We start from the raw sequence: 26,263 nt of genomic DNA on the forward strand, positions 1-26,263 counted from the left end.
AAATCCAAAAGAAGCGACTACAAGCTCGTAGTCGCATTGAAAATCTGCTATTTTCAATCAAAATAAAAAGTAATTTGTGGATTTATTTATTTTCTTGCCCCTGGCATAAAATATGTTCAGGTGTGGCCCGGGTCTACACTCTGCAGACCTTGCAGAACAAATCATGTTTAGGTTTTACAGAATTATTTTAGGGGCCCTTGACATGAAAATGCTTGATAATCACTAACACTTTAGAAACAATCCCCAAAAACTTGCATTGCAACCCCCAACTACCAATATTTTAAAAAGCAACTTTACAGGAAAAACTGGAAGCATAAAGCTGCCAAAAACAAGCCCGAACTTGCTTATAAAAAGCGGACATGGCAACCCTGTCGTTGAACACGCGGGGGATGCTGGGATGGATGGTCCCGGCGAGGGAGGGAGCGTCTGGAAAGAGTCGGACGAAGTAAATAACGTTTTAAAATGACGTTCTTGAGAAAAGACGATGTTTTAGTTGCGTCCAGATATTATTGTATAATAATAATGAGTTACCTACTGCTCCAGAAATGTAGACCGTCCGGGCGTCGTGTAGGCCGGCAAGTCGGTGTTTTCGTTATCAGAACGGATGACTCTTGTGTGATGCTCCCTTACCAACTCAAACAGGCCGAGGGACCGTCTGTCAACAGTCTGGCAATTCAGTAAAGATTACAATTTAAATTTAGAGCAGCATTTTAATTCAAATGTATTTAAACATAGTTGTTTAAATGAATTTATTAGATCCAAAATGCAGAGAAAGTGTCAAGTTAATTTCTAGTCGCATGATGGTTGGCATCACAAACGCAAAGTGAAGTTATTTAGGGATGATGTCATGATGATGAACTCTTGTGCATGCCCCCCGATGCCTCCAATTATACTCAAACTTGTCGGGCACGCGCACCACGATGTGCACACATTTTGAAATTTGTGAAGCAAACGTGATATTTGTTCTGGAAGTTATTTTTGTTTTAATAGGTGTCATTGAGGAGATATTTAGTCTAATAAGCTTGTTATTGTGATGCCTATACTTTTGGCATCGTAATAGAGGACTTAAATTAACAGTATTTCTGCTTTGTGATAATTGCTACCATTAATGGCCTGAATAAAATCAAATCAATGTAGGCTACTCCACTTCCACTGCGGACTATTACACAGTGGGCACTAGAGAACTAGACACTTAAACTGGGCTCTGTGCAAATCAATTTCTCCTGCTATGCCACCAAAAAATGTGCCTGCCAGTGCCACTGCAATATTTCCAAGAAAGACAGTAATAAAACAAATTTTATTTTCTTTCCTGTTCTGATTTATTCAGGCTTTATTATACACATCCCTGATAATGTTGATTTTTTTTTTCATCCAACACAATTTAAAACAAACAATATTTAAACAATACAGTAAATGTTGACATGGTGGTCCCTCTCGAAATAGCCTTCTACTCTATATACATGGACTAAAACTTCTCAGTTACCTCGACTGATTTCAGTCATTTTTATACACGATTGAAGAATATTAGAATGGGTCAAACTAGCAATAGAATACATGTTCTATAACACTTAAATTGATGTTCAGAAGAAGCATCTTCCATAAAACCATAATGGGCTCGGATATTTCATAAAAGCTTCAATCTGCAGTTTCTTCAACTGGTTGTCTGTATGTGTACAACAGCAAGACTATAGTGTAGGTTTAGAATTACATTATGGAGAGTATTGTGCTGCTAATTATTTAACCTATTTAGGCCTGACGTCGAAATTTTAAAAATGTCTTGAAATACCTATGTTTCTGTATCAGTGGTGCTCAATATTTCACGTCAAGGACCCCAAACATTATATGTAATTGGCCACCGACGCCCATCTGAAAATATGCAGGAACTCCTCAGAAGCCAAGATTTGAGTTAAAAACGTTCGCTCTGAAAGAATATATATTCAAAGATTTGTGCCGCATTTTCACGATTCTCAAAAATAAAACCTACAAGCTCATAGCACCCGCGCTATGAGCTTGTAGATCTGCTATTTTTCAATAGATAAAGCATAACATAATGCTTAAAACACCAAAAGGGGTTCCCGCCCAGAATGGGTTAAGAAACAGTGCTGCTGTTAAACTCCTATACAGGCTGTTTCAGCCGAAATCGTTCGATGTGTTTAATTGCTTTAAACCCAGTGTGTATGTTTGCTTCTCAAACTTATTTCTGGGGGATCCCCAGATGACAGTTAAAGTGACCATTTAAGGACTTTTAAGACCTTTTTTAAATACCTCGAAATAAACGCAAAATACCATTACAGCATCAAAAGTAAATCAAGACACTATAGCGTACTATAAAAAATTGGTCAAACATTGGCAAAAGAAATGTGAAAATAGCCGATCTACAAGCTTGTAGATCTGTGGAACCCAGTCAAACAAAATGCAATCTGAGAACCCATCGTCAAAAAATAAAGGAAAAACAGCGCACTCTCGAGAGACTAAACAAAATGTAATGATGCCTCAACTCCTGCAATCCCATGTGCTTGTCAGGGTGGGGGGGGTCCCCGGTTCAAATATGATTATTTTGGGAGGTCGCGGCCTGAAAAGGTTGAGAAAAGCAAAGGCTCGCAACTCACTTTTGTAATGCTCCACGTATTGTATTCACAATCACAGCAGGCAGGACATAAGTAAAAAGACCAATACCGGTCGAAACATTGTATGTCCTTCCTGCTGTGATTGATTGTGAATAAAATACGTGGGAGCGTTACAAAAGTGAGTTGCGAGCCTTTGCTTTTTCTTCATGATTTCTGTTAGTTTAACAGTTTGGCTCAGCACCAAGATCGGAGGATGTGCGCTGTTCTGTTTTATTCTGAAAAGGTTGAGAACCATTGGTATTATGGTAGCAGCAGTACTGCGTACTTCTACAGCATCAAGTACTTCCACAGCACTGTGTAGTACTACAATACCGTGTACTTCAGTACGATGTGTTGTAAATGGTGCAAACGGGGTCGCCTGCTTTTAACGACGTTTTACACAAACAGAAAATACAGTGTCCATTCCGTCCAATCAGATCAGTGCGAAGGTGGGGTCGGCCCCGCCCACGAACCGGCAGTGGACGTTCTCCAGGAAGGGCAGCTGCGATTGGAGGAGGTCCACTGTCGTCATAGAGACGTCTTTGCACGTGGACACGTCCAGCGTTTTCAGCCGCTTGCAGTGTTGCATCAGAGCAGACAGGGACCTGAGGGAAAGCATTGGTTGATTTGTACAACGAAGTCCACACCCACAACACCAGAGGGAGTGCAACGAACCATGTACAACCCAGATTCGGCACAAAAAAGGGACTAAATTATTTTCGCTCCTATGCCACCAAAATGTGGAACGCCCTACCAACAGTCATTAAGACATGCGAATCCCTTGACTCCTTCAAAACCGCTCTCAAAGGGCACCTACGGATGGCTGCAATTCGAAACTGGCCCCCGTAAAATCTTTTTTTTGTTTTTTGCCATAAGGAAGTCAACTGACAATACAATTAAAATGTAATTGTATTACCTTCGTAAACATTGTGATACATACTTTATAGGTCCCATTCATTTTTATAATTGATTGATAAAGTAGGGTATGGCTTGTACTGTTTCTACTCAGTGAAGACTTGCCCTCGTCCATATGTTTTGAGGTTTGTGTGAACAAACATTGGCTTGTGATTGGCTGATCACCCCATATAGCGATGATTTGATTGGCTGAGCAAAGTACATATTGAAGATAAAAAGTGAGGGCATGAAAATTGAAGACGGAAAAGTGAGGACACACATTTGTGATTGGCTGGAATGAGACGATGTATGATGATAATAGCGCCCCTCACTTCACACAGGTGCGATTATTTTAGTCTATGTGCAAAATGTGTGTGTGTGTGTGTGTGTGTGTGTGTGTGTGTGTGTGTGTGTGTGTGTGTGTGCGCATAACTCAGCGCGTGCGTGCGTGCATATCTCACCTATCGGTGACATTACAACCGGCCAGATTGAGGTGCTGCAGTCGGTACAGGAGTGGAGCAGCCCGGATGACCCCGTGGTCGCTGATCCCAGAGCAGTGGCTGAGCGACAGGCTGGTCAGACATGGACAGTGAGCCGCTACAGACTCCAGGCCCGCGTCACTGATCTCAGGCAGCAGGGACAGAGACACACGCTGGAGCTCTGGGAAACGCAGCACCTGCACCACGCATGGGGGAGCCAAGGTTATAGTTCAGAATTGTACATGAATAAACTCACAGAAACTATATGCTTAACACATTCACACATTCGTACGACGTGTGGAAACGTCATAACTAATCCAACCGACTGATTGCGACGGCGTGTGTACACGTCCTATCGCTTTTTGAGTGGTGCAACCACTCCAAGGAACAGCAATGTCCGTCCTAACCTATGTGACTATGAGTACCAGTAGGGGCAAACGTGGCGCTGTTGTGCCAGAAACAAAGAGAGCGAGATAGTGTTGCACTGTTGCCTGCTAATTACACAGAGAGAGAGAGAGAGAGAGAGAGAGAGAGAGAGAGGCAGGGGGAGAGGGGAGTTGCAACCTCAGTTCACACGGGTGTGATTTTTCAATGACGGGGAAAAAAATATTCAGATTTTGTTCCGTTTTTTGGGGGTTGGCCTATCCTTCTGCAATGCACTCCTTGCTTTTGACACATGCGTGCCCTCGTTCACTTCCCTGTTTAGCGATCAGAAAGAAAGGCTCGCCACGCGTAATCTAGGGAGCTCTCCGTGGTTTTGACCAGATGGCTATACTTCAGCCTTCACTTCTGACTTCAACATGCCTCTCGCCCGGAATATTAACGCTTCTAGAGAGACTTTATCATAATGATCACGAGGTAAGCAAGCAACATACATCATGCCTCCCGGTTTTTGTACGGAACGGAAGCCCTCGGCTTTCAGAGTAAAATCTGCCATATCTGCCCGGTACCCAAGCTTCTATTTTGAAACAGTGATTGTGTTAAGATTCCATGCACGGACAGAAGAAGCTGTCTTTTGCGTAATTTCCGGGTTTTTAGACAGCTGGTGGATGGAAAAGAAGCTCCACCCACGCGGCAGGTTGCCGTGTCGGCCAGCTTCTTTTCCACCCACCAGCTGTCTAAAAACCCGGGAAATGACGCAAAAGACAGCTTCCTTTGGCCACGCATGGAAGTTCAAGTGTGCCCAGGCTCAGGGAGGGGGCAGCAACACCTACCCTCAGCCACGCCCTACCAACGTCCCTGAAAAGAGAATCTTGTATGAATTAATGAATGAATGAATGAATGAATGAATGAATGAATGAATAAATTAAATATTTATTATACGTTTAACAACGTACATTGAAAACAACTGACATTACAGTCCTTCCTGTTCATATTCCAAAATGCATTATTAAATATATGAATACATATTTGTACAGTATTTGAACACAAATGAAAACAAAATGAAAACAAATAAACAAGGCAATTTTACATGCAAATGGCCCTCCTCCTCATTGACCAGGCCTTTTCAAGGAATGAGGCAAATGAAAAGGTGTACTTTTGAAATAGGCGTTTCAGTTTCGTGTATGTGTTCATCCTCAGAATCATCTTTATTCAGTATTTTAGCCGTGACGTACAGTAAGCGCCCCCTCCAGAGATACTTCCGGGTCCTACTGTTTGTGTCGCTTTTGTGTCCCCATAGAGTTGTGTCGCTCGTTCGGACTAAATCTGAGACTAAAACAACCACGAAAGTCTCATTTTACCGCTTTCAACAAAGCTGCTGCTCTCCCAAATCTGGCTGTGACAGGCCGTCTGCCCCACACTGGATACTATCGCCATTTTATTTCATTGTGTCAACTAAATCCTCCATTAGAGATCGTATTAATGCAAACTAGATCCGAAATATTGTACTGAGCAAATGGACTGTTGCCACCTTCAATAATAATGATAATAATAGTCTTTATTGTCTCCACATCATATATTTTCTTTGTCATGGACACTTGTACAGAACATTAATAATTATACTCGAGTTGGAAGCATTGAGACCCATTTTAACCCTCAATGGCTTCCTTTCTGAAAAATAACGTTATTGTGAAAAGATTCACGCGTTTAGATATTGCTATTTACAATGAGAAGCGGACGGGAGCTGGTGCCACTTGGACGTAACGTAGGACTACAAAATTACGTCGGACTTAAATACCGAATTGTCACATCACAGACAGTTTTACAAGTAAAAATTGAAAAATTAAATTGGTTTTTGTGCATATAGTTCCCACCTCACCTGTCTGATGGAGCTGTCAGTGAGTTTGGAGCAGGCAGACAGGTCCAGTTCCTGCAGCCTGGACAGAGCCAGCACGGAGGCCTGCCATGAAGCAACATGACATTTATCACATTACTTATTAACCCATTCTGAACGGGAACCCTTTTTGGTGTTTTAAAGCATTATGTTATACTTTAGCTATTGAAAAATAGCAGATCTACAAGCTACGAGCTTGTAGGTCTGCTATTTTTGAAAAATCGTGAAAATGTGGCACAAATCTTTGAAAATATATTCTTTCAGAGCGAATGTTTTCACTCAAATCGTTGCTTACGGGGTGTCCTTGGAACAACACATTTTCAGATGGGGGGGCCGCGGCCAAATACATATAATTCTGGGTGTCCTTGACATGAAATATTGAGCACCACCGATATAGAAACATGGGTATTTCAGAAAACTGTCAAGATTTAGGAGGCATTTTTGTAATTTCGATGTCAGGTCTAAATGGGTTAATTACTAATTATATTACGAAGTGAATCCATGAATGAATTAGTAAGGACTCGGCCCACCTGCTCCTGCTGCCTGAACAGACCCAGGTCCTGCTGCGTCACCAGCCTGGGACGGTCCTGGAACGGAAGGCTGGGCGGCCGGAAGAAACCCATGTTCCCAAAGGTCCGCGTGAAGCTGGGGCCTTTATCCACCTGCACAGACTAGATACACCAGTCCACCACACAGTGGAGTTATATAGAATAACTGGGGCCTTTATCCACCTGCACAGACTATAGTAGAGACACCAGTCCACCACACAGTGGAGTTATATAGAAGAACTGGGGCCTTTATCCTCCTGTACAGACTAGAGACACCAGTCCACCACACAGTGGAGTTATATAGAAGAACTGGGGCCTTTATCCTCCTGTACAGACTAGAGACACCAGTCCACCACACAGACCCCTTTTCCACCAGTTGGTTCTCAATGGGAACCGGTTCAGTTATTTTTGGTTTTTAGTCCATGAGCCAGAGCTCCAAAATTGGTGGGCAAACTAGACCTATATTAAATTATTTATAGGATCAATACAAGTAAATTAATACTTGATAACCCTTCCACAGTAGTAGATCTTTCATATTTTCTATTATTTTGCATATTTTCCTACATAATGCCTCATTTGCATATTTAAAAATGTAACATTTGTAATACAATAAATCATTGTCTTCGTGTAAGTACTCAATTGGGGAAGTTTAATGGTGATAACAATCTAATATAGACCTGGTTTTTCCCACTCAATTCATAATTAAAGTTTAAATTTTGGAGCTCTGGCTCATGGACTAAAAACCAAAAAGAACTGAACCGGTTCCCATTGGGAACCAACTGGTGGAAAAGGGGCCACAGTGGAATTATATAGAAGAACTGGGGCCTTTATCCTCCTGTACAGACTAGAGACACCAGTCCACCACACAGTGGAGTTATATAGAAGAAACCCATGTTCCCAAAGGTCCGCGCAATATTACACGAGAGGGGGTGGTTTAACGCCATTAATGCACGCCTGCGATGCTGCAGGAATGAGCCCGCATGAGGGCGAGTTCCGAAAGCACTCCATCTTTAACCCATTTTCGACTGAGGCCGATTCTGCAAATGTCTTTCTCAAACATTTTCATGTCAAGGACCCCCAAAAATAATTGGCCGCCCACCCCCATCTGAAAATATGTTGTTCCAGACCCCCACCCCCCCCACAGAAGCAAAGATTTGAATTAAAAACGTTCGCTCTGAAAAAAATATATTTGCGACACATTTACAAAAATAGTAGATCTACAAGCTCGTAGCGCGGCACTCGGTGGCTTTTCTCTGTTTTTACTCACCACCGCTCAACGTTATTTCAGCTCCGGTGGTCACCTCACCACCGAAAATCCAGACTATGAATGAGCCTTAAGTGTACTTTCCACCACTGTTGTTCTCACCGTGTGCTGGGGGGGTTGGCAGGTCTTAGCAGGCTCCGTCATCCCCAGCAGACCCCAGTCTGTGATCTCCGCACACCGGCCGAGGCGCAGCACCGCCAGGCCTCGCAGGTGGGTGGCGATGGCGTGCACGGACAGGTCGGTCAGATAGACGCACAAGCTCAGGTCCAGCTCGCGAAGAGAACCGCCGAGAAGCTGGGCGAGAGACACCACCAATGCATCCTGGAGACAGGCAGAGAGAGAGAGAGAGAGAGAGAAAGAGAGGCCGATGAGACGCATTGTGTGAGCTTGTAGATTGAATATCTGAACAGGTGAGTCTCTTTGAGAGGTGGTGAAATTTGATGCTCATTCCCTGGGACTCAAACTATAAAATAGCAGATCTACAAGCTCACAATGCACCGTGATATGACACATTGTGAGCTTGTAGATCAGCAATTTCTTAAATGTTTTTTTTTCTTTTTTGTTTGTTTGTATATTTTTATGGAATGTGTATATTTTCTTTATTACGGCTGAAAATTGGGAGTGAGTCCGCAGTTCGGACCGCAATGGCTGAGTTTGTTCTGCACGCACGCACGCACGCACGCACGCACTCACGCACGCACGCACGCACGCACGCACGCACGCACGCACGCACGCACGCACGCACGCACGCACACAGACGCAGACGCAGACGCAGACACAGACACAGACACAGACACAGACACAGACAGACCCTGATATAGGTGCAGCTTTTGAAGCTGATGCTAGTCAGCTGTGCTCGGTCTGTGAGGGGCTGCAGCGACAGGCCTTTGAGCAGCTCCGTGCCGCTGATGTGGAGACACTCGGACACGTCCAGGGTCCTCAAGGACGACACACACGCCAGCTCAGCCATGCCTGGGAATGTAGCGGATTCCAAGTGTTAATGTCAACCCATATCAACCAGTTATCAAGACCATTATAATGGAGCCAGTAGATATACTGGAGTGGAGACGTTGTTGCGTTGGTCGTGTTATCCGACTATTAGGCTACTAACCTTAACCCATTTTTACCTGAGGACGATTCTACAAATATCTTCTAAAATCCTGACAGTTTTCTTCAAAAACTCATGTTTCTATGTTAGTGGTTCTCAACCTTTTGCATGTCAAAGACCCCCAGAATTATCTGAATTTGGCCGCCGACACCCCATCTGAAAATATGTTGTTCCAGGGATCCTCCAGACGCAAAGATTTGAGTTAAAAAACGTTCGCTCTGAAAGAATATATATTCAAAGATTTGGGCCACATTTTCACGATTTTTCAAAAATAGCAGACCTACAAGTTCATAGTGCGGCACTCGGTGCCACGCTATGAGCTTGTAGATCTGCTATTTTTCAATAGCTAAAGTTTAATGATTAAAACACCAAAAGGGATTCCCGCCCAAAATGGGTTAAATCTAACCCTGGGCAGGTTCAGCAAGTCCGCGAGGCGGTAGCACCTACACCTCGGACATGCCAGCTACAGTCAGATGAGGCTAAACAGCAGACACGCTACCCTCCTAGAGTGCGCAAGGCAAGATCTACGCTGTAAAGACTATCATTTGTTTGTGGCGGAAGTTGCGGGATTTTAGCGGAAGTATCGCCCCAAGGAAATTACGTTGATTCTCCGCGAATGAAACAAGTGTTGTCATTGGTCGGGGAAAATATCGTATCCGGGGGAAATACATCTTGACGGATGTTCCGGAGGATACATCCGCCGATAGCTTCTCTGCCTTACGCTGTGACCAGGCTTTTCTTTTCGCAGATAAGTAAGCTTAGGGACCGAGGCTACCTAGAGTGAGGAGGAGGCCAGCCTATTTACCTGACTATGTAACTAGAGCCACGAGATAGAAAACCCGTTGGACTAAACCAAATTATAAAACGGCAAAAGGAAAACTACCTGACACATTGGAAAGAAGCAACACAAAAGCAGAGTAAACTAGAATGCTATCTGGCCCTAAACAGAGAATACGCAGTGGCAGAATACCAGAGCACCGTGACCGACCCAAAACAAAGAAAAATCCTAACTAGGTACAGACTCAGTGAGCACAGTCTTGCGATCGAGAAAGGCCATCATAGGCAGACCTGTATCCCGAGAGAAGACAGACTATGCACCCACTGCACACAAAATTAAGTGGAAACCGAGCTACACTTCCTAACCATCTGTCCATTGTACCAAGACATCAGAGACACATACTTCCCACAGATTAAAACCACACACGGAGATTTTGAAAACATGACCAATGACAAAAAACTCCCATATCTGCTGGGCGAAGTACAACAACGTGCAAACACAGCAGCAAGATTCGTGAGTTGCTGAAGGATATCAAACGGAACACAACCACCCTAAAGACTAATCATTGTGTATATTCCTGCACTATACCTGCATCCAGTGATCTTGGTACAATATAGAAATTGATCTATTGAAGATTCTGACGTTCAAATGTACATATTTTTTGTTTTGATTGTATTGCTGTATTGTTGTATTGTGCTTTCTGCTTTGGCAATGTAAACGTATGTTTTCTCATGCCAATAAAGCCCTTTGAATTGAATTGAATTGAAATTGAGTGCAGACAAGTAAGACGCGTGAACACGGGAAGCGAACGCAGCTGTTGTGGCAGTCTGACACACAGAGCTTTTCCCCCCCTCTTTTTTGTTAATTTTTTCTTTTAAACTTTCTTTTCTTTTAAACTTAAAAAGAAAAAAACGTTAAAAATAAAACTTAACTTAAAAAGTTACGTTTTTTTTAACGTTTTTTTCTTTAAGTTTTTTTTTAAGTTAAGTTTTTTTTAAGTTAAGTTTTGTGTGTGTGTGTGTGTGTGCGTGTGTTTCTTTTTGTGTGATACAGCTGCGCCCTCTGGTGGCGGGCCGGTGGTGACACACACACACACAGACAGACAGACAGACAGACAGTCAGACAGTTTAGGCCAGCTTCTATAGTTAGTGCTCACTGCGTTCGCAAACAGGTTCGGATGAACATTGACTACTGCTACAGGTTACAAGTCAGACAGCCAGAGCCAGAGGACAAGAAAGCAGTGGGGGAGAGAAACGTGGTGGTGCATGATTGTTTGACTGAAAACCACAACACTCAAAACCCAGCTATGCAAACGAAACTAAGAACAAAAAAGAAACGGAAGAAATGTTAAGTTTGTTTTGTGGTGATCTGATCGTGTGAATGATTTATGTTTGCTCGGATCATTTGAAGAGAAAAGTAAATATGCATTTGAAGAAGAGTAACATGTGTATTTAAGGTCATCATTGCAACCAATAATGGAATGTGAACTGAAGACTGATGTCAAAGATTTAAGTTGAAAATGTTCAAGTTGATGAGAAACATTTTCCTGGTGTAGGCCTATATACAAAGTTTGAGTTTAAAGACTGTTGAATGATTTGTTTGAAGAGACATATGCATTTATTTGAATTGTGGGGGAAAAAAGTGTGTTTAAGGGATAAGAAAAGAGAAATGTGTGAAAAAGAATATATAACCAATGTGAGATCAAGTGGGGGTGTTGAGATTTATGATCTGAATTGTATATATTTTATTATTGATGAACTCTTATTGTGAAGTAACAAACCCCAGACCGGAAGTGCTTGTTAAGCTGATCTGTATATATAGCTGATGTGAATAAACCTGCTCATAAACGTGTGTCGTACTGAGATCCAGCAACACAACGCTGATGCATCCTGGTGTGTTATTTATTTTAAAGAAATCAATGCACTTCTGCGTTGCTTTCGGAACTCACCCAAGGATAAACCACCCCCTCTCGTGGAATATTGCAATTATACAACAGTTACCCTTGAAACTAAGAAAATCGCTGAAAAGAACTATTTTTTTTAATGACAGATGTAGTCACTACGACCTCAACTGTCCCAAGAAACTAGCTAGCCTAGCCACCAAGTTTGCTGCGCTCTGGGAGAACAGAGCAGCGGAATTCTTTGTTTTGATTAGGTGTGGAGTGGTGCTCGTTTGAACCACGGCTAGAAGGCTGTTTCAACCAATCAGATTGTTTCCTCGAAACGACCTGTTGTATAATTACTGAGTATTATTCCTTCCTCCGTCTATTATTCTTCACTTCTATATTTCTGGTACACACGCTAAGATAGCTGTGAAACTCAGCGTGCACGCACGCACGCACGCACGCACGCACACACACACACGCACGCACGCGAGGGGTCGTTCCGTACCGGATATGGTACGCGTACCATAGGTTGAGAATCACTGAACTATTCAATCAATCAAAAGAAATATTTGAATATTCTAACCACACCTGGGGGGGTCAATTAGAGTAATGTTATTTCCATAGACATACAAATCAGAAAAAGTATAAAACTATGGCACTCCATCTTTAATATAGTATATATCAGGTATATCGCAGGTTCTGGACAACCGCCTCTCGACTCCTGCCTCGGCACCGAGCCCTTGCTGTGCCTTGCTGCCACGCAACCCTGACAGAGTTGTGTGAACTCCTTTTGGTTAAGCATTATGTTATACTTTAGCTATACTTTAGCTATTCAAAAATAACAGATCTACAAGCTCATAGCGCGGCACCGAGTGCCGCGCTACGAGCTTGTAGGTCTGCTATTTTTTTTAAATCGTGAACATGTAGTGCAAATCTTTGATATTCTTCCAGAGCGAACGTATTGAACAAAAATCTTTGCTTCTGAGGGGTTCCTGGAATAACACATTTTCAGATGGTGGTCGGCGGCCAATTTCATATATTTTTGGGGGTCCTTGACATGAAAATGTTTGAAAACAACTGACATAGAAACATAGGTTTTTCAGAAAACTGTCAGAATTTAGAAGACATTTGTAGAATTGTCTAAATGGGTTAACCCATTGAGACCTGGAACGCATCCATGTCACGTTAGCGTTTAACCACATTAACCATTAACCCATTTTGGGGCGGGAACCCGTTTTGGTGTTTTAAACATTGTTATAATTTAGCTATTGAAAAATAGCAGATCTACAAGCTCATAGCGCGCCACCGAGTGGCGCGCTATGAACTTGTAGGTCTGCTATTTTTGAAAAATCGTTAAAATGTGCCTCAAATCTTTCCGAAAATTGTCATGATTTAGAAAACTTTTTTTTTTTAATTTCGACGTCAGGCCTGAATGGGTTAAGGAAAACGAACCGACCTTTCTCGGTGAGCCTCCAGTCTCTGGCCATGTTGAGGTGTCTGAGTCTCTTCAGAGTGCGCGCCACGGCCAGCAGGGCTCTGCTGGTCAGCTCCGTACAGCCGCTGAGGTCCAGCCTCTGCAGGCTGGGCTGGTGCTTCACCAGAACCTCCACGGAGTAGTCCGTCAACTCCTTACAGCCCCGCAGACACAGCTCCTCCAGGACCAAGCCCTGCACCTGAGAGAGAAGGAGAGAGATACATACATAATACATATACACACCAGAGAGATTTTTGGCAGAAAATTCAGATTTTTGTTTTTAGTCATAGTCTCTTGAATAGTTTTCATTTAGTTTTAGTCACATTTTAGTCAACCGGAATGTTTTAGTGTTAGTCTAATTTTAGTCGACTAAATATCATAACATTTTAGTCGACTAAATCTACAGTTGATTTAGTCGATTAAAATGTATTTTGGTGGGCCTTGATGCCGTCGTAATGACTGTTTTTACACACACAACCGATACCCGAAAAAATCCGATAACAAGCTCATTGAGTACCTGGTATCAATAAGCTTTGGGCTTATCAAGCCTGTTATGGAGCATAGCAGCCCATGACATCATGTTTAAACAGTGGAGACAAGGGTTGATCAAGAAATAAATGTAATCATCCATGCTGGCACAAACATGTCGGTCTAAAAGTGTATAGAGACACACGGGGACTACAAATTTCACGCCCCCAAATGAGACAGCGTCCCCACTTCTGGTCCGTTGGCACGGATACTGCAGGCCAGCCCATAGAAGTCCGTTGAAATTCAACTGTAGTTAGCCTACTTTTAAAATAATATGAAATGAACTGAAGACTATATTGATATGTTTCCAAATGTATGAAGTGTCTTTGTCAACATATATTGTTGTTTTCTCAATAGAGGATGTATTTCACATTTAATTTACCACTTGAATGAGTTACCCATAATGTTAACGGAGCAGAGGGCAGCAATTAACTTTGCTGAATAGTTGCATGGGAAAATAACCCAGCTAAATGGAGGAGTGACATCCTGACATTTTCAACTACCTAGTGAATTCTCCAGATGAGTATTAATAGTAGTCTTGCAAGATGCTGTTTAGATCATTTTCAACAAATACATAGCATATGAAACGAAATACAACAAATATATCTGGGTATTGAAAACCTCAAGGGATGCATCCGTGACGTATATACCGTGCGACCACTTTGACTTGAGAATTACAATGCTAGTACTTTTCACAAACTGATGGAGTATATTATAGTACATTGTAGGATGTATATTGAGATGGCAGGTATGTGACATTGAAAAGGACAAATCAAACATATGGGACACTTTATTAGAACACAAAAAAAATCGCTATAGCCTCAGTAATGAACCAGTGAAATTAGGGTATTTCATGATGCCTCTCATAGGGATTGCATTGGCAGCTGCAGTACACAGTTGAAACGGACCAGAAGTGGGGCCGCTGTCTCATTTGGGGGCGTGAAATTTGTAGTCCCCGTGTGTCTCTATAGATACCTGCCAACCAGCGCTGTCCGGGTAAACAAAATTACGCTTTTAAAGTGACGGTACACATATTAACCAGTTCACAGTTTCTTTAATATTATTTTATTGGTAAAAAAAGGTCAATTGCAAAAGTTCTATATTTTGCCCTAGTAAAATATGCTGGTTCTGTTCAGAATTTCGTCTTTCCACAAAATAATAGAAAATGCTCGATAGTGGGCTCGATAAGAACCCGGCTCGATAAGCCTGATCGATAAGGTGTTATAAATTAAACTTAACGAGCTCCATCCCTACTCACCAGTGTCCACATGCAGTGCACTGGACATGCAGGGACTCACCTGAGCCACGGTGCGCAGGGACTCGGGGGTGATGGAGGTCCTGCTCAGGTCCAGGCCCACCACGGTGTTCCTCTGCTGCGCCAGCAGCCCGCGCAGGTTCCTGAGCGACAGCAGGGCCGACGAGTCCAGGTCCAGGCCGTCGGCGCCCGCCGGGCGGCCTCGGTACGGGTCGAACTCGAACGCCACGTGGCAGCCGGCCAGCGAGAGGCGGCGCAGGCGCGGCGTGCAGCCCGTCAGGCGGTTGAAGGTCAGGTCGGAGAGGTAGCGGAGGTCGCTGAGGTTCAGCTCCTCCAGGTTGCACAGAGCCGAGCGCACCTATATACACAAGTTACACACGCTATCAAGTCCCTAAAGCCAGAACAGGGTCTATGCAGCACACAGTACTGTATAGAGCCATGGCTGAGTGGAACAAACCGCCAGCTATGATCACAAAAGAAAAAACTAAATCAAGTTTCAAGAGACAATTGAAGAGGCATCTTGAAACCCAAAGACTGTAGGGCGCTCGAACGTGCACGGACACGCATACACGTACACACGCACACACACAGTCATGATCATGATTAGGATAATATTTTCAATTTTTATCTCTACTTTTGTTTTCTACCCCAGGAGAATGGAAGGCTAATATGTAACTGAGGCAGATATGATGATATGCTTTCTGTTTTTTTTTCTCTTCCAAGAAAATGGGGAATCAGAAGGTGGATGAGGAAATTGTTGACCAAATCTTTTATTTTATTTTATATATATATCATTGTCCTGTAATGTCATTCATGTCGAATGTCATGTTTTTATGTTCTGTGTGGACCCCAGGAAGATTAGCTGCTGCTATGCACCAGCTAATGGGGATCCTAATAAAACTCTAAAACTCTAAAACACAACCAGGTGGTGGAACGTCTTACTGAGTATATTTAGTCAAGTACTGCACTTTTACAATTCTGAGGTATACTCCTTTTTTGAGGGTCGCCCCTTCTATGCCCAAATCAGTGTCTGATGAACACTGATGAAGGCTGGATAGCCGAAACGTTTGTCCCTGTTCAAAAATGCAAGAAATATTTTGAACTGAAGTCTTGGTGTGTGTGACCCACTACCGTTATTTTGATATGTTTTGAACGGGTAGCGCACCTACAGTCAGAGCGCGGTGGTCACATGAAGAGTACATTTAGTGTGTACAGTGTGTACCCCATAGCGATGATTTGATTGGCTGAGCAATGTACGCATTGAGGATAAAAAGTGAGGACAGAAAAATGAGGACGCCAATTGTGATTGGCCGGAATGTATGACGATAAGAGCGACCCTCACTTACTTCACACGAGTGTGATTTTTGGTTTCCTCTTCACCCATTTTCAACCTAAACTTCATATAGTTGGTCCTCACTAATGCTCATTCAGGCTGTGGACAGATCAGAAACCTGCCTCCCTGTGGTAGGCAGCGAAGAGACGGGGCGGTGGCTCAGGGGTATAGTGGCTGGATGGTGTCGAAGTGTCCTTGAGCAAGACTCTGAACCCCTAATTGCTCCTGATGTGCTGGTTGGTGCCTTGCATGGTTTCCGCCGCCATCGGTGTATGAATGTGTGCGTGAATGGGTGAATGTAATGCACAATCTATGTAAAGCGCCTTGGATAAAGGCGCTATATAAATGCACCATTTACCATTTACCAAGAGAGGTCGCACAGCTCGTAGTCACGATAAAAATATACTTTATTTTTGAGTACCAACGTTTCGACAAAAAAATGCCTTCTTCTTTCTTTTCAGTGATGCAAGAACAATGGCTTCTTTTTCAGCATGCTAACTTTCCAGAAAGAGAGACTGTAGTTCCTATTTGCTTGGAAACGCAGTTGATGATGTCACTGGTAGGCAGGTTACTGTCTGTGGCATGAATCTATTTTGCGTCCGAGCATAGACATGGTAACGCCCCGCTGCCTCTGATTGGCCTACCGACACTGCCCGTCTTGACTGTCCTCCGAGGTGGATATAATGCTGGATAGTCTGATGCGAGGTTACTCCGTGATGCGAAAGAATACAAGTACGGTATGATACAAGAGAACTGTAACTTGTAACTTTTATTTTCGTAGAAGAGGCAAACTAACATTGTTTATGCTGTTTGCTTTGATGGAATAATTGATTGAACATGTACGCCGTAATTTGATTTGGGTGTGTTCTAAATAAAGTGTTGATTATTGTGGAATTTATTTGTATGTGTAAACTTGAAACATTTTATTCAAAAGACTAAAAAACAAACATCTAAATGTCCTGTGCTTAGCGTACCTGCTGCCTGTGCTCCTCTCGGGACAGGAAGGCTCCGGACATGAAGAGGCTGTCCAGGCCCGTGAGGTCCAGCCTGCGCAGGGAGCTGAGGCAGGGCAGCACGGCCAGCAGAGAGGCCTCCGTGAGGCTACTGCCCGGGAGGGACAGGCCGGTCAGCCTGGGACCCAGACACACAGCCACCTAGAGGGGACACACAACCAGGGGTCATCAGAGAGGCTCTCCGTGAGGCTGCTGCCCGGGAGGGAGAGCGCAGTCAGCCTGGGACCCAGACACACAGCCACCTAGAGGGACACACAGCCAGGAGGGACAGGCCGGTCAGCCTGGGACCCAGACACACAGCCACCTAGAGGGACACACAACCAGGGATCATCCCCATGCTGGCTTGTGGTAGACATTTTGTCAAACTATTTTTTTTGGGTGAACAATAATATGTGACCAGATTTGACTGAGAGACTGCCATCGCGCAAATTCCAGCTTTTCACCAGGAGAAAAACCTTTTTTTGTTTTTTCAAAATGAGTTAATTTTGCAGACTCTTCACATACTAGAGCATGTCTGAAATAAGTGTCAGAGCTGAAATCGAAATGTAAATATGAAATAAATGCTTAAACATGTAGCTAGGTGTAATGTTGGAGACCACAGAAGTGAACCTTTCAAGCCTGTTTTCTCAACTCGCTGTTTTCTTTACTCTAGAAGCCATATCTCCAAAACTGGTGGGTCAAACTGAACAACCACTATGTCAATTTGAAGCTATGATTCCCTGCTTTCATATGACAAGAAAAACGAAAACTAAAAAAAATCCAATGGCAGTCCCTCAGTCAAATTTGGTCACATATTACAAACACAAGAGCTAGCCCTGAATGACCACCATGACAGGTCTGTAACTCTGAGAGTACCAAATGGACCCTTATGGGTCTATTTTGGTTCCATTAGTTAAGGACTAAAATGCAACTAAAACATTTGAGAAGCACTAGTAGTACTAGTATGTGTCATACATAGTGTCGTAGTAAATCAGTGTCGCCGCAGAGTGCAAAACACCCGAGTCATTTAGTTCTGTAACTTCTCCACTATGTCACTCCCTGACATAGTCTAGTTTTTGTTTGACGACATTGTCATATTAGTCTTAGTTTTAGTCATCATAGGTTCGATTTGATTTCGTTTTTATGTAGTTTTCATCAGTGAGAAAAAGTAGTCGACTGACATTTTTCGGCATAGTGTTAGTCGACGAAATTAACACTGACGCGCACACACACACACGCACGCACGCACACAACTTTATATTGACAGCTAAGAGTATACACACTTACACTTAACTAATATACTAGTAAACACAATAGAGACAATATTGTTGAAAAGTCCTGTTGCATTTACCTATAGGCTACAATGAATGTGACTAGGTTAGACTTTGACCCCGTCTCCCTGGGCAACCGCTCATATTATGCAAATACAGTTCAAATCAACTTCATGTCTGCTATTCTTACTTCCTTGTGTTAGTGATATATAAGCAAACACCTTATGTTTACATTGACATTGTTTGCTGCTATTATAATCAAGAATATATTATACATATCTGACTCGACCTGTTTTCCTCGTTTCTTTCCTCCTCCCCGTCTGTCCACAAACTTTGTCCTCCACAAACATTAAATTAAATTCCCATTGACAATGAATGGATTTTAACGTCATAGTGTAAATTTTACGTCATAGTCAAATTACGTCAAGTTTTACGTCATAGTGTAAACGCAAACATTGCGTAACACAAACATTGATGACGAAGGTGAGGACGCAAATTGTGATTGGCCGGAATGAGAAGATGTATGATAAAGTACGATGATAAGAGCGCCCCTCACTTCACAATGGTGTGATTTACTGATTACTTTCCACCACTTGAGAGGGGTACAGTGTGGTGTGGATGCAGGCCTACGGCAGTGTTGTTTTTGACAGCAAATTTGGATTTTAGTTTTAGTCATAGTCATAGTTTCAGTCACATTTTAGTCACCTGGAATGTTTTAGTGTTAGTGTTAGTCTAGTCTTTAGTCGACTAAATATCATAATATTTTAGTCGACTAAATCTATAGTTGCTTTAGTCGACTAAAATGTATTTTGGTGGGCCTTGATGCCGTCGTAATGACTGTTTTTACACTTGCTGAAAATAGCCGATCGACAAGTCGGCTATTTTCAGCATGCAACCAAGTTTAAAATTACTTTTCTAAAACGGTTAGTCCCAATACTTGATTCTGATTGGCTGGTTACCGTCACGTGACCGGTGTAAATTTCACCGATAACCCACACCTTCAATCACTTTATATCATTCCCAGCTGATTCCGCACTTGATTCCGCAGCTGTACTGGGGAAGGGGAGCGCTTGATTGTCTTACAAACCCATGCCGTGCGGTCGTCTAAGCACCGCCCGGCTCATATGACTGTGAATGTGTGGCTCCAGGCAGCCCCGTAAAGACATCAAGCGCTATTCTCCCGTCACATAGCCTACTTGCTGAGCAAAACAAGGAAGTGATGTGGCTCGCTCTGGTGGCGCAAAGCAGCTACTTTTGTGAATTGAATAGTTTTATTAGGTTAATATTGCTATATGTTTGTAACCGTTTTAGAAAAGCAATAAGCCACTCGATGCCCCAGCTTAACGGGTATTTTACAATGCCTCCCAGCCATTGTAAAATACCCGGTAACCTGAGACCTTATTGCTTTAATACTGGATCTCTTGTTGACGAAATTGTCAGTATATTTAGTCTCAGTTATAGTCATCATAGCTTAGTTTTCATTTAGTTTCCATTTAGTTTTCGTCAGTGAAAAAAGGTAGTCGACGATCATTTTTCGTCTCGGTTTTAGTCGACGAAATCAACACTGGCCTACGGTATAGGCTACCTGGTGCAGCAGGCTTCTGGACAGGCTGGACGCATCCAGGTGGCTGATGGTCAGACTGCAGCGAGGCCTGCCACTCAGACCGGCCACGAAATCCAACGACGCTGCTGATGCCGTGAACCTGTATGTCACGTTCTTCTAACAAACACACAACGCAGACACACACACACACACACACACACACACACACACACACACACACACACACACACACACACACACACACACACACACACACACACACACACACACACACACACACACACACACACACACACACACACACACAGCATGAAAAGATGGAGGAGTTTGATTGGTCCGCACACTTTATTGAAAATTAACTCAAAGGGGTAACAAATAAAACGTCAAACACAATAATGCCTGGAGGCTGGTTTCTATTGTGGTTCTTTGACACTAAACTTGCACATTAAAATTAAAACCACGTTTAACCACGAGGGGGCAGAAACAGAGAGAAAGTGAGACGGAGAGCATTATTGCTTTCAATGTTGCACATCGGTTGAAGCCAACATGCTCTACCTTTGACTTAACCTGACTCCGCCAGATGGGGCAGCAGAGAGTACACTTGGTTCCCCCCTCCTGCTCCCATCTGGGAACTCTCAGGTAGACTTGATGCCCGGCTACAAAACGGCCTGGCCAATCAGCGGCAGCTAGAGGCGGGATCAAGGCATACACAGTGCTGCCTTGATCCAGGGAGCAGGAGGGGGGAACCCAGTGTACTCTCTGCTGCCCCATCTGGCGGAGTCAGGTTACCTTTGACTGCCTGCGGAAATGAAATGAAAGCGATAGAACGCCTCAGATTAGAACCAATTTGCCAACAACTATACCAATATACTAGTAAAGGATCGATAGTGGGATCGATAAGAAATCGGATCAATAAGGCGATTGAAATCGATAAGAGTTTACAAATGAACCCATTCATATATAACACCCCATTTGGTGTTATACTTTATCTATTGAAAAACAGCAGATGACACCTACAAGCTCGTCGCGCGGCACAGAGTGCCGCGCGACGAGCTTGTAGGTCTGCTATTTTTTTTAAATCGTGAAAATGTGGCACAAATCTTTGAATGTATATATTCTTTCAGAGCGAACGTTTTTAACTCAAATCCTTGCTTCTAGGAGGGTGCCTGGAACAACATATTTTCAGATGGGGGTCCGCGGCCAAATACATATAATTTTCAGGGTCCTTGACATGAAATAGTTTGAGAATTACTGAAACATGTTTTTTTTTCCAATCGTCCTCAGTACCTGGAAGGAGGGATCCTGACTAGCATAGTACCACCACCGACTGACCAGCGAGGCTTCCCTTCTGTCGGAAGCACGCAGGAAACTCAGTATGCAAACGATGATCTACACACAAGAGACACAAACACACATCACTGTTAGATGATAGAGCAAGCGATTTCTTTCTGTGTTTCATGTAAGGTATTGAATGGAGTATGTTGGAGAGTAAGGGCAGTATTATGCGTGTCTTAACTCAAAATTTAAAAAAAAAAATCTAAATCCTCCAGTTTTCTGAAATAAATATTTTCACGATTTTTCAAAAATAGCAGACCTACAAGCTCGTAGCGCGCCACTCGGTGGCACGCTATGAGCTTGTAGATCTGCTATTTTTCAATAGCTAAATTATAACATAATGTTTAAAACACCAAAAGGGGTTCCCGCCCAAAATGGGTTAAGTACCAGGTCTTATTACTTAACTTAAGACCTGTAGGCATGGTCAATGCTGTTTGGCCACTCAGAATAGCCAAATGGCATTGATCACGCCTCCAGGTCTTAAGTTAAGTAATAAGACCTGGTACTTAAGACACGCATAATACTGCCCTAAGAGAGGCTGATGGCTGGCAGTGATAGGTGAATGATTGAATGCAGACTTGGCTGTGAGATTGACAGGTCCCTGCTCGGACCTGCCCCTCCTTCCTGATTGGGTGTCCTCGCCCACACCCTAATCCCAGTTGGCTGGGCCATCATCCTGTTGCCGATAAATGCTCAGTTGAACTTTAATATGCTCTGGTGGGGACGACAGCAGTTTGCAGCAGAGACTCGGGTCCTCTTGTCCGCCACCCTTTGCCTGCCTTTTTGTTTGTTTTAGTTTCTTTGTGCCTTTGAATTCGATTCCCTTCTGTTTTCAGTAAGTTATGCCTTAGTTCCTTTTGCTTTTTGTTATCTCTGTTATAGGTCAGGGCTTCTCAACAAGAGGGGGGGTCACCAAATTATTTTGAGGGTTCCCCAAATTTTGCAACTGAATGGCTGGGAAATGGAAATTAAGAGTTTCCTTAATGATTATATCTCGTTTCAGTATTCATTTATGATGTATTTTCTCTATTATTAAGGTTATTTTTGCAGTCAGTTTGTACTGGTGGTGGGGCGGGGTAGCGGGGCAGGGGTCGCGAGACAGGGCCAAAGCATTTCCGGGGGTCCCCTGCCAAAAACGTTGAGAACCCCTGTTATCGCTGACCTCAGTTTCCTTGGCATTCATGCAGCCGGAGGCCAACCTTGGCACACTCTGACTGTTCAGGATCGAGTTCCTGTGCTTGTGCCACATTTACATCTAAATAACTGGTACAAAAGATTTTAATCAATGACATTATTTTATAGAACCATTATCATGTATACAGATCTAGAAGCATGTTGACACAGCTTGACAGCCAACGCCCAACTGCCCTTTTCCAACTCGCCCCGGGAGTACAGCTGGCGGAACAGCGCGGCCTGGTATTCCTAAAGTAATCTAAGTAAATGATGCTTAAACGGTTAAACCTAACCTTATTCCTAACCTCAACCTCAGTAAAACGATGCCTAAACCTAACCCTATTACTAAACTTAACCCCAGTAAAACTATGCCTAACCCTAAACTAATTTCTAACCTTATTCTCAGTAAAACAAAATAAAGAATACAAGAACCTCCGCTCCGAGCTGTCGGCGTGAGGTCGGCGGAAAAAAGCTGGGGCGAGTTGGAAAAGGGGCGAGATGACCTGGTACCGCCTACAGTATGTGCTGCTGACCACATGGGCATATTGGGCACAGTTCATTCGTTCATTCATTTATATAGGCCTACATTTATTTGTTTAAATGGGGGCCAAATACATATAATATTTTGTGCTGACATTTAAGGCCTAATATTCCAACAAGTACTACAAAATTGATGTATGAATGAACACCTGTCTGTGGATACATACATACATCCAGTCATTTTGGGGAAGAACTGGCTCTGGTCCATAGCTCTAATGCCTGCAACGGCAGCAAGAGCAGTAAGGCTATGGACCAGAGTTAGGGAAACTAGCCTGTGATCAAGACAGACATCATACGGTATAAGACAGTCTTGTATCAGGCTATAGGGTCGGACTCGGAATAAACAAGAAATGGAAGGGTATTAAATCTGTCATTTGTCTTTCCCCAAATCATGTACTGTATATATTGGCTTTTCAGGAGCATATCCTACACATGCATTCTTTATTTATTTGTCATACATTTAGTTAGGTATAAAACAGCGATTCGACGAGCTTCCCACGTGATTTAGGTGCTCAATGATTGATTGATTGATTGATTGATTGATTGAAGTATATGTATTAACAGTTTGCAGAATTACAGTACATTTCAAGTGCAACTCAATACAAAAAAATCACACCCGTGTGAACTGAGTGGTGTAAGGTTTTATATAGCATGATCAGCTGTGGTCTGACGTAATGTCTGACGTTAAAGATCTTTGGCTAGGTAGACTCGTCTTCTGATGTGATGATTTGTGACCATGAAGTTGATTCAGCTGGAGTTTTTGTCCGATGTGAGGTATTATATAAGGTAAGGTATTATATAGCCTGATCAGCTCTGATCTGACGTAATGAAATCACACCTGGATGTGATTTCACAACTGGCTTTTTTTGTGCAGAGAAAATGAGCATGGTTGCTACGGTCATCCAGTTCACCCGGGTGTGATTTAATTACGTCAGAAATTATTTTGAACATAGCAACCATGCTCATTTTTTTCTGCACACAAAAGCCAGTTGTAGGAGTGGTTTACACCACTCAAAAACAGTTAACTATGAGTGGACGACCCAATAAAGCACTACACTTGTTTAGATTTAGATCAGATTTAGATCAGATTTTACGGGGGCCAGTTTCGAATTGCAGCCATCCGTAGGTGCCCTTTGAGAGCGGTTTTGAAGGAGTCAAGGGATTCGCATGTCTTAATGACTGTTGGTAGGGCGTTCCACATTTTGGTGGCATAGGAGGTGAAAATAATTTAGTCCCTTGTTTGTGCCGAATCTGGGTTGAACATGATTCGTTGCACTCCCTCTGGTGTTGTGGGTGTGGACTTCGTTAACATTAAGGAAGTATCTACACAGGTACATGGGTATCTTGGTGTAGTATCGAATCTTGTGGACCAGACCCATTGCAAGATGCTGTACTCTGTCGCCGACCCTAAGCCATGTCAGTCTGTCAAAGTGGGCAGGGGTGAGGTGGGTTCGGGGGGTGAGGCCAAGTAGGAGCCTGACCAGTTTGTTTTGGGAGGTCTGGAGCCTAGTTTTAAGGGCCTTTGAGGTGCTGTGGTACCAGGAGGTGCAACCGTGCATGCATAGTCAAAGAAGCCTTGTACAAGGGCTCCTGTTAAGGTCTTCAAGGTGTTTTTGTCGACCAGTGAGGAGATCCTGTAAAGGAATCTTGTTCTTTGGTTGACTTTTTTGATTACGTTGGTGGCCATTTTATCACCGGAAAGATTAGCCTCCAGGATGGAACCTAGGTAGGTAATTTCATCTTTACGTGTGATAACATTGTCACCCACTCTAACCAAGAAGCCATTTGCCTTGCTGAGATTACTATTAGATCCAAAGAGAATGGATTCAGTTTTTCCCAGGTGTAAAGATAGTTTGTTATCAGTTTGTTATCAGTGCAAGCCTGCATGGCTCAGGGAGTAGGACGCCCCTGCCTTGCAGAGTCCCTAGTAGGCACTTTGGACTTAACATCATGGTCCTGTGTTTTCGAAATCACCTTGTTAAATGCATCATAACATTTAGAGACATACCAATAAATAGAAATAAAGATACACTTCTATATTTGTATGTATGGGCCTGCATGGACCTGCATGTATATTTATAATAATATAGGTTTAGTAGTAGCTACTACTACGGACGGTAATAACAGGGTAATAATAATCCATATCACCTCAAGCGGCAGCTCCGGTGTTTGACTTCCATCATCTTCTTCTTCTTCATCTTCATCATCATCATCATCACTGCCACTCATCATCTTACTATAGCCTACTTATTGTTTTCAAGCGTAACGTTACCGGCACAGTGAGCTAATTAAGTAACGCTTTAGTTCTATCATAGTTTGTGAAATCGACTCATTCATTCATTCATTCATTCCAGATCCTATCCTGTCATGTCATGCCCATAATTCTCTCATGATCAGCTGATCGTCTATGCTTCTCCGTACGACGGTGTATGTTTACGAATGAATCCGGCTTGAATCCTCTTCCTCGTCCTCCTTTTCTTCTTCTTTCGTTTTAATAAGGCGCGAACGCGCACGAGCGCCTTCTACTGACGGCACGTGGTATTGATTGAATGATTGAAAATTGTGACAGTTTGCAGAAGCTAGGTCAATACAACATCTGCTATAAAGAGGATAGAACCAGAAAAAGCACTAAGACTTGGGGTTTCAATGGATTTTCAATTAATCAAAACATTTATTTTAAATACATACAATTTAAATATACACTTACCATGATTAAGCATATTTACACTTGTTTATAACAGGGTACTTGAAACGAAAGCCTGAGGTTTACAGGGTCCTTAATTGTAGATCTGCTATTTTCTAAATTTTAAAACTTTAAACGAGACATTCTGCACAATGAGTACTTTCTACTTTTGGTACTTGAAGTATACATTTTGATGCCAATTCTTTTGTTGTACTTTTAGTCAAGTAGTTTGAATTCCAGACTTTTACTTGTAATGGAGTATTTCTATATGTCAGTAT

The 26,263-nt window shown here is 42.9% G+C and overlaps 1 protein-coding gene across 2 annotated transcripts; it reads right to left on the reverse strand.

Moving 5' to 3' along the window:
• Window positions 1-1,278: 1,278 nt before the first annotated feature.
• On the reverse strand, window positions 1,279-25,703 carry fbxl9 (F-box and leucine rich repeat protein). 2 transcript variants are annotated; one of them, XM_079501174.1, is made up of 12 exons: window positions 25,451-25,703; window positions 21,542-21,643; window positions 20,276-20,410; window positions 17,402-17,581; window positions 15,138-15,452; window positions 13,294-13,510; window positions 8,878-9,038; window positions 8,169-8,387; window positions 6,785-6,925; window positions 6,240-6,320; window positions 3,962-4,176; window positions 1,279-3,211 (listed from the first exon to the last, which is right to left on the reverse strand). In XM_079501174.1, the coding sequence occupies exons 1-12, from the start codon at window positions 25,532-25,534 to the stop codon at window positions 3,040-3,042; spliced, it is 2,022 nt and encodes a 673-aa protein (XP_079357300.1). In that variant the 5' UTR covers window positions 25,535-25,703; the 3' UTR covers window positions 1,279-3,039. The 2 variants fall into 2 exon arrangements, with proteins under 2 accessions (XP_079357300.1, XP_079357301.1); XM_079501175.1 differs by lacking the exon at window positions 6,785-6,925.
• Window positions 25,704-26,263: the final 560 nt, after the last annotated feature.

This window comes from Electrona antarctica (assembly GCF_951216825.1).
Source record: "Electrona antarctica genome assembly, chromosome: 5".
Classification (NCBI taxonomy): Eukaryota; Metazoa; Chordata; class Actinopteri; order Myctophiformes; family Myctophidae; genus Electrona; species Electrona antarctica.

Coding starts and splice junctions, on each gene's coding strand:
- fbxl9 (XM_079501174.1), bottom strand. CDS start 25,534: ATGATGAGTGGCAGTGATGATGATGATGATGAAGATGAAGAAGAAGAA. Junction 13,511..15,137: donor CCCTGCGCACCGTGGCTCAG/GTGAGTCCCTGC, acceptor CTTCTCTCTCAG/GTGCAGGGCTTGGTCCTGGA. Junction 6,926..8,168: donor GCCAACCCCCCCAGCACACG/GTGAGAACAACA, acceptor TGGTGTATCTAG/TCTGTGCAGGTGGATAAAGG.